Genomic DNA, 17,421 nt, shown 5'->3' with positions numbered 1-17,421 from the left:
GCCAGAGAGGGAGGTAGAATTTACTATTGAGTTAGTCCCTGGGACTAGTCCTGTGTCGATGGCGCCGTATCGTATGTCGGCATCTGAATTAGCAGAATTGAAGAGTCAACTGGAAGAGTTACTGGAAAAAGAATTCATTCGTCCTAGTGTGTCGCCGTGGGGTGCGCCGGTGTTGTTGGTAAAGAAGAAAGAAGGCTCTATGAGACTGTGTGTGGATTATAGACAGCTGAATAAAGTTACTATCAAGAATCGGTATCCATTACCGAGGATTGATGATTTAATGGATCAACTGGTTGGTGCGAGTGTGTTTAGCAAAATTGACTTGAGGTCGGGATATCATCAGATTCGGGTGAAGACGGACGATATTCAGAAAACAGCATTTAGAACAAGGTATGGTCATTACGAGTATACAGTAATGCCATTTGGAGTAACTAATGCGCCGGGGGTTTTCATGGAATATATGAATAGGATCTTCCATCCTTATTTGGATCAGTTTGTGGTGGTATTTATCGATGACATTCTAATATATTCTAAGAGTGAAGAAGAACATGCAGAGCATCTGAGAGTGGTATTAGAACTACTGAAGGAAAAGAAACTTTATGCGAAACTGTCAAAGTGTGAGTTCTGGCTAAGTGAAGTAAGCTTTCTTGGGCATGTAATTTCTAAAGATGGTATTGCCGTTGACCCAACGAAAGTAGAAGCAGTGTCTCAATGGGAAGCTCCGAAGTCAGTTTCCGAAATCCGTAGTTTCCTTGGTCTTGCGGGCTACTATAGAAAGTTCATTGAAGGTTTCTCGAAGTTAGCGTTACCGTTAACTAAGTTGACTAGGAAGGGTCAAGCATTCATCTGGGATTCGAAATGTGAAGAAGGATTTCAAGAATTGAAAAGGAGATTGACTAGTGCACCGATCTTGATTTTGCCGAATCCGGCGGAATCTTTTGTTGTATATTGCGATGCTTCATTGTTGGGATTAGGAGGTGTACTAATGCAGAATCAACAGGTAGTCGCGTATGCGTCGAGGCAACTCAAAGTACATGAGAGAAACTATCCGACTCATGACTTAGAGTTGGCAGCAGTGGTATTTGTGTTGAAATTGTGGAGACACTATCTGTATGGTTCGAGGTTTGAGGTGTTTAGTGACCACAAGAGCCTGAAGTATCTATTTGATCAAAAAGAATTAAATATGAGACAAAGAAGATGGTTAGAATTTCTCAAGGATTATGATTTTGAACTGAATTACCATCCGGGTAAAGCAAATGTTGTTGCCGATGCATTGAGTAGGAAGTCCTTGCATATATCTATGCTTATGGCGAGAGAATTGGATTTAATTGAACAATTCCGAGATTGGAGTTTAGTATGCGAAGACACTTCTGTCAGTGTTAAGTTGGGCATGCTGAAGTTGACTAGTGGCATTCTGGAAGAGATTCGAGAAGGTCAGAAAGTTGATGTAGAGTTAGTGGATAAATTGACTCTAATTAACCAAGGCAAGGGAGGTGAATTCAGAATCGACGAGAATGGTATTATAAGGTTTGGTAATCGTGTTTGTGTTCCTAATGTTTCTGAATTGAGGAAGAGTATTCTCGAAGAAGGACATCGTAGTGGATTGAGTATACATCCTGGTGCGACCAAGATGTATCATGATTTGAAGAAGCTGTTTTGGTGGCCTGGAATGAAGAAAGAAATAGCTGAATTCGTCTATGCTTGTTTAACTTGTCAGAAGTCGAAGGTTGAGCATCAGAAACCATATGGAGCTATGCAACCGTTATTTATTCCGGAATGGAAGTGGGATAGTATATCTATGGATTTTGTTTCTGGATTGCCGAGAACGGTGAAGAACTATGAAGCCATTTGGGTCATAGTGGATAGGTTGACTAAGTCTGCTCACTTTATACCAATGAGAATGGATTACTCAATGGAGAAGCTGGCTCAATTGTACATTGAGAAGATAGTGAGTTTACATGGTATTCCTTCGAGTATCGTGTCAGATAGAGATCCAAGGTTTACATCCAAATTTTGGGAAGGGTTGCAGAAGGCTTTGGGTACTAAGCTGAGATTGAGTTCTGCTTATCATCCGCAGACGGACGGACAGACAGAAAGAACTATCCAATCGCTAGAGGATTTATTGCGTGCTTGTGTGTTGGAAAGGAGTGGTACTTGGGATAGTTATCTACCCTTGATCGAATTTACCTACAATAATAGTTTTCACTCGAGCATTGGTATGGCTCCGTTTGAAGCTTTGTATGGTCGGAGATGTAGAACGCCTTTATGTTGGTATGAATCTGGCGAAAGTGCGGTGATTGGACCAGAGATTGTTCAAGAAACGACAGAAAAGATTAAGATGATTCAGGAGAAGATGAAGGCTTCTCAGAGTCGTCAGAAGAGTTATCATGACAAGAGACGGAGAACTCTTGAGTTTCAAGAAGGAGATCACGTGTTTATGAGAGTTACACCTATGACTGGTATCGGACGAGCTCTAAAGTCAAGGAAATTAACTCCGCGTTTTATTGGTCCGTTTCAGATTTCAGAAAGAGTGGGAGAGGTGGCGTATCGCATTGCGTTACCACCGACACTTGCGAATCTGCATGATGTATTCCATGTGTCGCAGTTGAGGAAATACATTGCTAATCCGTCACATGTTATCCAAGTGGATGATGTACAGGTAAAGGATAATCTGACAGTTGAAGCTTTGCCTACGAGGATTGAAGATCGGAAGGTGAAACAATTGCGTGGCAAGGAGATAGCGTTGGTCAGAGTAGCTTGGGGAGGACCAGCCGGTGGAAATGTTACATGGGAATTGGAGAGCCAAATGAAGGACTCCTACCCAGAACTCTTTGCCTAAGGTATGTTTTCGAGGACGAAAACTTTTCTAGTGGGGGAGGGTTGTAACACCCCATAAAATTCTTTATTTAATTTAATTAATTTTTTATTAAATATTAGAATTAAGTGGAATTATTTGGGAATAGGGATGAAATAAGGCTAATGGGCCAGTGTTGTAAGTAGCAGTTGGGGGGTGTATCAGTTGCAAAGCCCTTTTTCTAAAATAAAGTTATATTTTCATAAAAATAGAAAAGAGGAGTATTTTTGTGAAAAAAGAACCAAAAGGGAGCAGAGGAGATTGAACGTGAAATTGGGAGAAGAGCAAGTGCGAAGAGGAAGAGCATTCAAGAATTCGACATCGAGGTAAGGGGGGATTCTTCTCATTAACCTCTATTATGGGATGTATGAATGATTCGATGGAATTTGTATGTTAGGATTTCGAATTGGATTATATGTCGGGTTTGGGGTTTTGGGGTTTATAGAACTTTGATTCAATTTAGGTTGTGAATGATGATTGGTGATGAACAATGACGTTAAACATGATTAGAAGTATGTGTAAACGTGCATTTTATGTCGTATGTGTGGTTTATTCTGCTGAAATTCGTACTGGTATGATTTGAGAGTATTTGGGAGGCATAGAATGCTGTTTTCTGCAGGTTGGGGTTTCTGAAATCACCGGTTCGCGCCGCGTGCACAGGGTGGCGCCGCGAACAGGTGGACTGAATGTTAGGATGTTTTGATACGCACAGGTCGCGCCGCGTACCTGTGTTGGCGCCGCGAAGGCGTAACTTTTCCTCGCGTCGCGCCGCGTGTAGGTGTTGGCGCCGCGAAGGCGTAACTTTTCCTCGTTTCGCGCCGCGTGTGGATGTTGGCGCCGCGTGCTGTGCTGTTTGGATTTTTTTTTGTTAAAGTTTAACGATGTATAACTTTTTAACTGTTAGTCTGTTTGATGTGCCGTTTCGAACATAGTGAGACTAATTCAGTGAGATATGCAATAAAACAGTGTTTGAGTTGTGACTCGAATTTAATTTAAACACTTGATTTGATTGGTTATGGTGGATTATATCGTTATTGCATTGGTTGATGATTATGACTGTTCAGTTGTTTGGTGTTGATGATTAGCATGCGGTATGTGATGCATGCATTTCATAATCATGTTGTGGGCTGTATTCCTTATGGTGGTGGGACAGCGGTAGCTAATTCCCATTGTGTGGAATTGGTGAGAGAAGTAGCCGAATCTTTATGGTGGTGGATCGGTGAGATGGGTTATCCCATGTTTGGTACCACATGCATTTAGTTGCATTGCATTAGGTTGTTGTGTATAATTGTAACATGAATGGAAGTTGTCCAATGTTATGATTTGTGTGTATTTGTATGAATGTTGCTATATTATCTGAATATAATTGATTTGGGTGAATAATGTATGGATGAAGTTGCATTGTTTATATACCTATAACATTTGTTAATGCGAATGAAACTCACCCTTACTGTGGTTATTTTTCAGATTGAGGAGTAGCTTGTGTACTTGGTGAGGATTAGCTCGTCAAGTAGTTCGTTAGAGTCAGTTGGGTCAGTGTCATGCTCTGGTCGTGTAACACCGGGAACGTTAATTTAGAATTGGCTGATAAACTTCTGTTTTGTTTATGGTTTGTGGTTGAATTATGAGTCTTCGACTCCAGATGTTTGATTATTCAGTTGTTAAGAATATTCCGTTGTGTTAACATGCTACCTGAATAATTTTTGGTTTATCGTTCCTTTATGGCATGACATGAATATTGTTTATTTTGTTGGCGTTGTAATACTCTTCTTCATGTTTTACTCTGATTTTAATGTTAATTTCCGCGGGGTTTAGAAGGGTGTTACAATCTTAGCATAGATACAATATATGTTGCAATACCGACAATAGAGGAGGAACATGTACGAAATGGATAACAATATCTCAATTACCCGCCTATTTTTTAAAATTGAGAAACATCCAAACAAAAACCTAATCAAAATGAATTTTTTCTAATATGAGAAAAATTTAAACAAGTACTCGCGGATACGAGTTTTTTTATGTATATATTAAGCTCAAAAACTTTTTAAGTCTTTTGTTTATATATAATACCAGAGGAAAAGGGAATACGTCACATTTTCATTTAAAATGTTAGGGGTGTAGGGTGTATGCAAAAGAAAATGTTTTTATTATTTAAAATCTTACTTTTCATAGATACAATAAATAATATTTTAATAATGTTAAGGGTTTAGTGAGATAACAAAAATTGGCAATAAAATTATTTTTAAAAGAAAGATTAGTACAAAATTTAAGGTTTAAACAAATTGATTTAATTTTTTTATGAATAATAGAACTTCATGAAAATGTATATAATGTTAAGTTAGAATATATTTTTAATTATATTTTGAGTGAACCGTAAATTTTATAATCAAATAACTAAAATATATACTTACTTTGATTAAAACTTATAATGATACTCTATTTTTATTGATAAGGATACTTTTAAGTTTAAAATAATATGAAATTGCTTCTAAAAGTTACTCATCGAAATTAATAAAAATAAAAATAAAAAATGAGTTAAATTTATTAATAGAGATTAATAAAAAAAATTTAAAAAAATATGATCTAGGAATAATATGTAAAGAGATAGTTAGTGGTAGTGATGGGAATAATTATATATAATAGAATTATGAAATATCTAATTTAAACTAAAAAATTGAATTTTATTGAATTTAAAATTTATAACCATACTGTACTTTAAGTTTAAAAAATAAGAAATTACTATACTCAACTTTAAATTTAAAAACAAAAAAATTACTAGACGTTTGCTCGTGTGATGCACTAGATCGTTATGTATAGTTTTAGAAAAATAGAATAATAAATGATGGATGACTCACTACATTCTATATTTTTTTCTCTAAAATTTTTAGGAATTGTCCCTTTCATTTTATCACGATAATTCATCTCAATATATCACACTAAAGTATACTAAAAATATGTCGAATAGTGTAATCCGGACACCATCCGAATAATGTTATCCAATTAATTCATTTATAATAAAACAAAAATAAATAAAAAGGACAACAAATCAAATATGTTAAAAAAACGAAGAATCAATATATAGAAGGCGACCAAACCTAAATCCTCAAGGTTAAAAAAAAATGATAGGGACTTAATATTTCTTGAGATCATTTTTACTATGGAAACCGCTTTCTTTAAAGTTGGTTTAAAAACATTGGTTTGATAACAATTTCAAGGACAACACTGTATAAGAAAACATGGTTGAATAAATATTTATGTTTCAATTTTTTAATCAAATTGATTAATTAAAAGATTTAGTTAATGAGTATTTTTTAATTATAATAATTATAAGAAAATTATATTATTTTATTTTAATTATTTAAATTAATTAAATAAAAATAAATAGGAGAGAGAAGTTGGAGAGAAAAGTTAATTAGTGGGTTAGTCTGTTTTTTTATTAATTTATTATTTATTTAATTAAAATTATTATTTATTAATTAGTTTACTTATTAATTAATAATATTTATTTATTTAATTATTTCTTATAAGTTATTTGAAGACAACTTTTTCAACAATGTGATTAAAAAAATTATATTTTAGAGATTCTACATATAAAAAATATAATAAAAAATAAATAAAAGTAAAAAATATACGAACCGAAAAGTAAAGACAAATTACACTAATAATAATGAAGTTGACACTATTATTTTATAGTCTTGAAATTTAGATATTATCTGCAATTGGAATAACAGTGAAATTTATTTTTTAGTATATGAATTTGTAGGAAAATAGTGTGGAAGAGGTATTATTATTATTATTATTATTATTATATTATTATTATTATTATTATTATTATTATTATTGTTATTATTATTATTATTATTATTATTATTATTATTGTTATTATTATTGTTATTATTATTATTATTATTATTATTATTATTATTATTATTATTATTGTTATTATTGTTATTATTATTATTATTATTATTATTATTATTATTATTATTATTATTGTTATTATTATTATTATTATTATTATTGTTATTATTATTATTATTGTTATTATTATTATTATTATTATTATTATTATTATTATTATCTGCAATTGGAATAACAGTGAAATTTATTTTTTAGTACATGAATTTGTAGGAAAATAGTGTGGAAGAGGTATTATTATTATTATTATTATTATTATTATTATTATTATTATTATTATTATTATTGTTATTATTATTATTATTCTCATCATTATTATTATTATTGTTATTATTATTATTATTGTTATTATTATTATTGTTATTATTATTATTATTATTATTATTGTTATTGTTATTATTATTATTATTATTATTATTATTATTGTTATTATTATTATTATTATTATTATTATTATTATTATTATTGTTATTATTATTATTGTTATTATTATTGTTATTATTATTATTGTTATTATTATTATTATTATTATTATTGTTATTATTATTATTATTATTATTATTATTATTATTGTTGTTGTTATTATCTGCAATTGGAATAACAGTGAAATTTATTTTTTAGTATATGAATTTGTAGGAAAATATTGTGGAAGAGGTATTATTATTATTATTATTATTATTATTATTATTATTATTATTATTATTATAATTATTATAATGATTATTATTATAATGATTATTATTATTATTATTATTATGATTATTATTATAATGATTATTATTATTATTATTTTGATTTTTTTTTAATCAAAGAAAAAATATATTAATTCAAAAAACCATTACAAAACAAGGTGATCTAAGAAGATCCAACCATTACAAAACAAACCTAGGAAAATCTATAACATCAACTTAGCAAGATGTTTACGAATCTTTCTATACTGCCAACCCTTATACACTATAGTGTCTTTTATATTGCTCTCTATACAATGAATGTTTCTTGTTCCATCAAAAACAAATTTTGTTTCTCATATTCCATATACCATATACAGTTTTTAGCAAATCCACTTTCTACCCTTTCCTGAGGTTGGTGCTTTACTTCAAGCCAATCAAAATTGTTGGTCCAGATGATTCTTGTAATAGCGCACTGAAAAAACAAATGCTCAATGTCATTTTCTTCAATCTTACACAAACTACATTTTCTCTCCTGGGTTTGAAGAAAACCCAATCTGGTCATTCTTACTTTTGTTTCCAGCCGTTTGTGACAAGCAACCCAAAGACAAAAAATAGCTCGAGGCCTAGCTTTGTTGTTCCTTATGATGTTTCTCCAGTTTACTTGATTTCCATCATCAATCAAGCAATTGTAGAAAGTACTCACTTTAAACTTTTGCTTCTGAATGGATTCATCCCACTCTTGCTGCAGTTCGGGAATAAGCCCTCTATGCCTCAAAATATTCTTGGATATCCAACTGTTGCTAATCTTTATCTCATAGTTCATTATATCATATTTGGTAAAGTAATAACTATGCATCCATTTGACCCAAAGATTCTCAACCAATCTACATAAGTTCCAAAGACATTTAAGCATCAGCACTTTATTCCACGCCTGCAGATTGATAACTTGTAAACCCCCTTGAGCATAGGGCCTGCACACAGTGTCCCAGGACACAGGGCTTTTTCTGCTATGTTTAGCCCCTGTCCAAATAAAGCTTCTACATATACTATCAATCTCTTAAGAACTAATTTTGGAAGAGGAAAACAACTCATCCAATACTGAGCAATGGCAGCTATTGTACTTTTAACAAGTTGGACTCTACCTGCATATGTCAGCAATTTGCTAGTCCATTGATGAATTCGAGCCACAATTTTTTCAATTAAAGGAAGGTAGTGCTGGATGTTCAGCCTCTTGTGGTTAAGGGGCACTCCAAGGTATTTTACAGGGAAAACACCTTCCTTGAAACCAATAATGGTGTGAAGTCTTTGCTGCATCTGAATATGAACTCCACCACAAAACATTGTGCTCTTGGTGGGATTAGCTACCAGCCCTGTGGAATTCGTGAAATCTTTGAAGGCATTCTGCATCTTCCCAACAGAGGTGGGATCTCCTCTACAAACAAGGAGGACATCATCAGCAAAAATCAAATTAGTCAGCTTTAGCTTTTTACAGTTGGCAAGATGTTTGAAATTAGTATCAAGCTGCATCTTTTGCATAGTTCTATGTATATACTCCATGATGAGCACAAAAAGCAAGGGTGACAAAGGATCACCCTGTCTGATTCCTCTCCTTGCTTGCATAAAGTCAGTCAAATTACCTTTGACATTAAACTTGTATGATACTGTAGTCACACTAGCCATGAGCCAATCTATGAATTTCCTAAGGATCCCTACCTCCTGCAAGATATTCTCCATGGCCCTCCAATTAACCATGTCATAAGCCTTTTGTAAATCCAGCTGCATCATCACCGTTGGGGAACCTCCTTTTCTGCCATAGCTTTTCAACAACTCATAGGCCAAGAGTATGTGATTATGTATGATCTGCCCTGGAATGAAGGTTGCCTGGCAGTTACTCACAATGCTAGGTAAGACACTGCCTAGCCTATTAGTCATAATTCTGGATACTATCTTATAGAAAGTGGTGCAGCGAGCTATGGGTCTAAAATCCTTTACACCTTTAGGGCTATCACTCTTTGGGATAAGGATCACCACTGTACAATTGAAAGCCTTATAAATATGTCATGTGTCAAAAAATTCCCTAACAGTAGCAATAATATCATTTTTGATAATATGCCAGCAAGCCTTGAAAAATTTAGAACCAAATCCATCCATACCTGGAGATTTGAGATCCCTAATGCCATCCAGTGCCTTTTTAATTTCCTCCTCAGTAGCTTGCATGATCAAGGATTCCCTTTGCAGCAAATTTAATTGGGGCCCCTTTCTCATGGCCTTAATGTCAGTGTGCTGTAAGTTGTTTTCCACTTTTCCCATGAGATTACCATAGAAATCCAAAATCTCCTTTTCCAGCTCCCCCTGATTTTGAATCATTGTGCCATCAGTCTTTTGAAGCCCTCTCATACTCTTGGCATGATTCTTTACTTTTATAGAGGCATGGAAAAAGTATTGTTTCCATCCCTAAGTCGGATCCAATCAATTTTTGACTTCTGTCTCAAAATATTCTCCTCCAACTCATTAAGTTTAATCACTTTTCAGTGCAGATATTTACTCTCTCTGTGATGTTGACATCCCATCTGTTGTTGTTTAGATCAGTCTGGGCTTGAGTCAGGTTATCTCTAGCTTTAGCCAAGTCTTGTTTCAGGTAAGTCAGGGGCCGACTGAATCTTCTTAGCACATTTTGCAGTCTCTTTAGCTTCTTCCAAAGCACCATCATGGGAGTCCCCCCAATGTTCTGCTTCCAACTATTATGCACAACATCATTAAAACCAACCATATCCTCTAAGCAATTACTGAATCTAAATTGTCTCTTAGGCTTGTCCTCAACTTTAGTGTTACTTACATGTAATAATACATGATCAGAGACACATGGGGTAGAATAGTAAGGCTAGTATCAAGATGTGATTGGAACCAGTCCACATTACCAATCAGCCTGTCTATTCTAGAATATATTGGGTCAATAGTGTGCTTATTAAACCATGTAAAATAGTCCCATGAGCTGTCCATCTCACTTAAACCTGTTTTCATCATCATATTCTGCATATCAATGTATTCTTTTTCAGTGACCAGCTTGCCACCAATACGATCATGTGCCCTTGCAATATTATTAAAATCACCAATCACACACCAGGGGCCAGTTATGCTTTTATGAATTTTCTCAATCTCCTACCACAAAATTCTTCTTTTGTCTAGCTGATTGTATGCATAAATTGCAGTCAGTCAGTACTTGAACACACCATTGTTATCATTTACCCTGCAGTGGACTAGCTGACTCGAGTTGAGCACCAGTTGCACCTCCACCTTCATACCATTCCACCCAACCCATATCCTACCATTTTCAAGATCACCATAGTTATCAACAAAATGATCTGTCAGATGAAGTTTATCTCTGACCATATCAACCTTCTCTCTTTTCACTCTTGATTCAAGCAGAATCATAACAGTAGGCTTTATCTCATGGAGACGGGAGCAAATCTCCTTTATTTTGCCTACTTTATTAAGCCCCCTAACATTCCAAGACACCATCCTCCAAAGCTTGTGGCAATTAGAAGGTCATTCAAAACCTCTAATGCCTCAAAGCCATTAGTACAATTAATTCCAGATGTAGTTTCTACTTGGATAGTACTCTTACCTCTAGTACTGCTCTTTATCACGATCCATGGATCAGTATTTGGTTCCTTTACTTCCTCTATAGGCTTGTCAGGTGGAGTTGTTGGTGTTTGCACTATGTTTTCTTCAGGTGGCTTCTTCTTTGGTTGCCATTTCTGAATCCTTCACGGTGCATTACACTGGTGCCCCAACTTTTGACACTTCTCGCAGAAAGAAGGTTTCCATTCATATGCCACTTATTATTATTATTATTATTATCATTATTATTATTATTATTATTATTATTATTATTATTATTATTATTATTATAGGATATAGGATTAAAAAATCATCCCCTATTAAGCTCCAACGTAACTTCCAATTTTAATTGATAACCCCCTTGATAAATTATTTATTTTATAGAATAACACTAATTTAAAAAATGAATTAAAATGTACACAATTTCTTCTCACATTTAAATCGCTTTGCATAGTAAATACTCCCCCGTTTCTTTTTAAGTATAGTTTTAGAAGAAATTTTTTGTTTCTATTTAAATGTTGTTTTATAGTTTAATGTTATAATTTGTCAATTATACTTTTACTTTCTCAATAATTCCACTTCACATTTTTCATAAAATTAATTATCTTCTCAATTAGTTATTGAAAAAAAAGTGTGTATGATTGAATTTATTTAGAAAGAGAAAATAAATGAGGATATAATAGGAAAAATAACTCTAACAATCTACTGTCTTGGTTAAAGGGCTTTTTGCTAAAATGACACTTAAAAAAAAATAATGAAGATAGTAATAAATATATGTTCAAGTGCTACCCATTAACTTTGGGAGGAGGTGTTGCTATAAATGAAAATACTTAGTTCACATTTTACAAACATAATTACGTTAACTTTGGGTGGAGGTGTTGCTATAAAAAGAAAATATTTAGTTCGCATTTTATAAACATAAACTGTATTGTAAATTATAAATTACGGACAAAATCCATTATATAATTAAATAATTCCGTTGAAATTGAATTAACACAACTATATTTAAAAAAAAATTAAGATTATAATTTAGTATGATTTTCAAAAGTTTACTAGTTAAGATTAATAAAAGAATTAGACCTAGTTTGATTTAAAATTTATGATAATGCTCTATACTTATAGATAATTATACTTTAAGTTTAAAGCAATATAACATTGCTCTTATGTTATGGTTAATAAATACATAAGAAAACTTATATACAATTATTTAATTATGATTTTTATTATTTTCTAATAAAAATATAATAAGTCTATTAAAATATCGTTTAGAGAATAAAAATAAGAAAAATTGCATGTAGGACGAAATTATACACTTGTCATATTTTTTATTTAAAAATAGTAAAAAATTACACCTAAAAATTATATCTACCTTTAGTTCATAAATAAATGACTTAACTTTACTAATAAAAATTAAATAAAATAAAAAGAAAATAAATGACTTAAGTTTACTAATAAAAATTAATAAAAAGAAAAATAAAAAGAAATGAGTTAGTAATAGTATATGAAGAGATAGCAATTGGTAGTCGTAATGGTGTCATATAGAGACAAAAATAATGTATCATAGAATATAATAAAGCAAGATGAGTTTTTTGGCAAATTTGACAAGTGTCATCTTCTTAGAAATCTTACCATTTTAAAACATGCTATTAATAGTAATCTTACTATAATTAACTTTAATTATTTTATTATAGTATTATTTAATAATTAATTATTTCACTAATTTTTAACAATTATTTTTTTTATTTATTATTTATGATTCATTATTCATTAATTGGCCCATAGAAACAAACAAAAACTTTCTGATTCATATCTAATGTAATCTCTTAAATACATAAGCGAATCTTTTGATTCATTAATAATTAACCTTTTCATCTTTCCAAATCATTTAACTTTTAATTAAGTTTATATTCCAACTTATTTTATAAAATTTGCCTTTTTTTGTCTTTCCAAATATATGGTCATTAAACGTATCTCTTTCTTTTAATTTGTTGGTCTTTTCAAAATTTTGAAAATTACAATAGTTGCCTCCCTATAATCATTCAATCTTTCATCTTCTCCATATGTTCCATTGATATAACTTTCCCATATGCTTCATTCGTTCTTTCATCACTTATCTACTTCTGTAATAGTTTTCAACTTGAGCAAATCAGAAAGTAATGTCTGCCTTCTTTCTAAGTTTTGAATGTTTATGTAATTACATCATCAGTTTCGAATCAAAAAGGTATTTACGGTTAAGTTTCCCAAAATCCCAAATAAAAAGATCCATTGATGTCTTCTATCATGATTTGTATTTCTAATCATCCATTTTCTCACTTGAGTATTTTAAGTTTTCCAAAACCTTAAATATAAAGATCCATTGATGTCCTTTACCATTATTTGTATTTTCAATCAATCATTTTTTTAACTTGAAAGTATCCTTCATTCTTTCCCTAACCTCTTTATGATTTGCAACTCAAAAGTTATATGGGTTGATCTATATCTCTAACAATCAACTCATGACTTTGTTTGTTGCAACTATATAATTTGTAATATTTGAAGTATTTGCAGGGAAGATGTATAGAAAATATTATTAGGTGAAGGATATCAATGCCTCAACAGAAACGTGGTGGGTGGCGTGCTGTTCAGGTTCTTGATGTATGGAGTGTTGTGAACAATAAGTAGTTCTGTCACCTTTTTTTAACATATTTTTCAGTTTAGGTTTGGAAACATTATTACGATCTTCATCTTTATCCTCATCTCTATCTTCTTTTCCTTCTAAAAAGTCAGTGAAATTTAAGGTTAAAGTTGTTGTGACAAGGTTAAAGAGGATTTCGAAGAAACTACTGTGAAACATCTTGATACTTTAACCGTAGAATTGGATGAAATGTTGTTATTGAACTTTGAATTTCCACTCTTTCTCTCTATCTATTTAATTTTGAATTTAAATCAATCAAATTCTAATGCATTTTTGAGTGATTGTACTTGATTGTGTATAACTTAGATAATGTATTTTTAAATTGGTGATGCTTGATTTCAATGTCTTTGAGCTCCATAACCTATGTCGTTGAGCTTTCTCTAATCTCTATCCTGTTAATTATCATTGTATTTGGAGCCTAAATTATTTTAAATTTGAGAGATAATTTCACTGATTTTATTTATTATTTTAATAAAAATTATAATTTATTTGATATGCTATATATATTTCAATTATTGAGAAGGAAAACCCATCATATTTCACGTCCCGCATTGTCATTTTCATTTTCTAATTAAGTTGTAACATTAAACCTAATAATAATTAGTATTTTCTAAATATTATTGATTAAACTTCTCAACCAAACCGTCAAAATTTCCCTTCAGCATTTCAACAAATTAATATTCAAAACCATAATGTTCAAAATTTAATCTCTTTCTTCCTTATTATTAGTAATTATTAATTATTATTATTTTTATTATTATTAATCATTATTATTAATTCAATGGTCCTACACACAATTTATTCGTATTAGTAGTAAGTTTTGAGATTAAAAATAATAAATTTATATTAGTTAAAATTTATGTGAAAAAGATGTACAGTTAAAATTTTGAAGGACTAAAGTTAAAGTTGAATTATATTATTTTCAGTGATTAGTATGTATTAATAATAATCAATGTCCTGAAAATATCTGCATTAAGTTTATAGAAGGAATTAAATTTTAACACAAAAAATGAACAAAATTATTGATTTTCCTTTGATCTTTACCTAGAAAATAAAATAAAATTGATTAACCTATTAATTTTCTTATGATAAATTCTTTAATTAAGTGAAAATTAATTAAAATAAAAATTATTTTGACTTTGTTTTATAAACAACCATTAATTAATTAATGCCATTCAATTTGATTTTGTTTTTTAAAATTTGTTTGACCTAGAATGAAAAATCTTTTGACCTGATTATTTTGCTTCTCTAAAAATGTATTTACTTGATGAGAACTAAATTATATACGATTTTATGACATGATACAAGATACATTAAAATTGACTTAAGCCCATATAATAAAAATTTACGATAAATTATTTTTATTTCAAATATAATCGAAAAAGAAATATTTATTTAATTTTAAAATCAAATTATATTAAAATAATTGAGATAATATTAGTTTAAATGTTTAAAAATTACTATTGATAATAAATTATATTTCGAACAATTTTTTTGTATGTATTTACTTTAAGAGAAAATGGGTCATGCACTGACAGTGTAAAATATTTTTACACTGTCAACCAATCACCACCATACATCTAATTAAAACATTCTTTTATTTTAAAAAAACTTTAATAACATGGCACATTCATGACTCCCTATTAGATGACAGTGTAAAACTATTTTACACTGTCAATGCACTACCTTTTAACTCTTACTTTAAACATTAAAACTATATCAAAATCATAACTTATTATTTTTTACATGTCAGAAAATTATTTCTTTCTCATTAACTATTATCAAAGTTTCTGAAGCAGACACCATTTTGGGATAAATTTGAACTTTGTAGATTTTTAGTAATGTCACAAGTCTTCAATAAATTTGTCTTGATCAATGAACTTGAGCAAATAAAACACTCTTTCCAATTCAGCTAATGTTCTTGAAGTTATTGTATCTGTTATTCCGAATGGAAATTGAATTGTTTTCAACTTCATCTGTTATTGCAAATGGATCTTATTGAATTGGAAGCGGCATATGGAAACTTTGAGTATTAATTTGGAAGCAGTATTAATTTGGTTGGAAGCAGTAATTGGGAAGCAGCATATATTTGGATCTTATTGCATCTATTTTGCACTATTCAAACTTTGAGGATTAATTTGGAAGCAGCATATGGAACTTAAATGAATTGCTTATTTTAATTAATCTCATATGGTGTTTATGAATCAGCCATAAAAATGTATACTATGTTTGTTGCCGTAACTGTTGATTGATCAGTCAAAATGTGTGTAATTTTTAGGTTGTTTCATCAACTGGATAAATTATGAAAAATGCACGGCCAAAAACACAATCTGTCAAACTTATTCATATATTTATTAATTTTCTACATTTTTTCCGATTCTTCACATCTATGTAAATTTTCTACATTTATTTATTATTTTTAATAGTATATTTTTTATCTATATTTTTTAATCATTACTTTAACATTAATTATTTACTATTTATAATAATGTTGCGCGACCCGCCGTCCTTCAAATAGATTTGATGTTTCTTTATCTTTTGATTTCCTTCTTCTGCAAGCTTTCCCAGTATCGATACATATTTATTAAACTTTTTTATGTAATTTAAAAATTTATACTACAGTTTTAATATTATTTAATTGATAATACCCATATTTAATTTTATGGGAGACATTTAAAATATTAATTAACTAATTCAATTATATAAGCGGAAATAAGTTACAAATATTTTTATAAACATTAAAAAATTTACTGATACAATTATTATTATAAATTGTACTAAGTTATAAATATTTTTATAAACGGAAAAAAGTCAACAAATGATGCAATTATTTTTATAAACGGGATTAAGTTGCAAATATTTTTTTGAACGGGAAAAAGTCAACTATTGATATAATTATTTAATGAGTTAATTTTTTTAAAAGCTTACGCAAATTATTAATAAATTAGAAATGCCCAAATTATTTTATAATTAAAAAAATTAGTTAAGTAAACTTTTTAATGTATATTATTAATAACAATGACATTTTACCTATACAATATTAATCAAACTATAAGTAAAATTTATAAATTATAATAATTTTTAAATGAGATTTTTAACTTAGAAAATATTTAACCCGTGCCTCGCACGGGTCTAAATACTAGTATATTATAGAATTATAAAACACATAATTTAACCTCTAATTTTGTGAAAAAAATTAGAGACATTATAAAATTATATAGTAAATATAGCTAGATAGATATAGATTGATTTCACATGTTATAGAACAGTCTCTTCATTATACACACAACTAAACTAATCAAAGTCTCAACTTTTTTAAACATTGAAAGGACTTTAATACTTGCACACCTAGAACACTTAGATTTTTTTAGCACATGCACATTTAAAAGATGTGTTTGTCAATGATGTAACCTCTAGAGAGTTTCTTTAGCCATAAAATTCAAACCAATGGGGTCAAAACAAGTGTCCACACACCCTCCAATTCCATTAGACACTTGAGTTATTACAGTGCACAACCTCATAAATGTTAGGCCACAATCTATATGGTCCCAAGCCTAGTCTAAACCCAAAAGTCATTCACATAATTTCAGTTTACAGTTACACGATGCTAGAGACAGCAATAAAATGTTCTGTTACTATGCTCCATTTTCATCCATAACACCATGTGAATGTGAATGTGATTC

The 17,421-nt window shown here is 30.3% G+C and overlaps 1 protein-coding gene across 1 annotated transcript; it reads right to left on the bottom strand.

Annotated features, from left to right (window-relative positions):
- Positions 1-9,964: 9,964 nt before the first annotated feature.
- Positions 9,965-10,962, bottom strand: LOC131596087 (uncharacterized). Its single transcript, XM_058868648.1, has 3 exons — positions 10,690-10,962; positions 10,362-10,602; positions 9,965-10,263 (listed from the first exon to the last, which is right to left on the bottom strand). The coding sequence occupies exons 1-3, from the start codon at positions 10,960-10,962 to the stop codon at positions 9,965-9,967; spliced, it is 813 nt and encodes a 270-aa protein (XP_058724631.1).
- Positions 10,963-17,421: the final 6,459 nt, after the last annotated feature.

Source organism: Vicia villosa, linkage group LG1 (assembly GCF_029867415.1).
Source record: "Vicia villosa cultivar HV-30 ecotype Madison, WI linkage group LG1, Vvil1.0, whole genome shotgun sequence".
In the NCBI taxonomy this organism is placed as follows: domain Eukaryota; kingdom Viridiplantae; phylum Streptophyta; class Magnoliopsida; order Fabales; family Fabaceae; genus Vicia; species Vicia villosa.
Note: the sequence above shows the minus strand (reverse complement) of the source record. Positions and strands in the feature narration are given on the sequence as shown.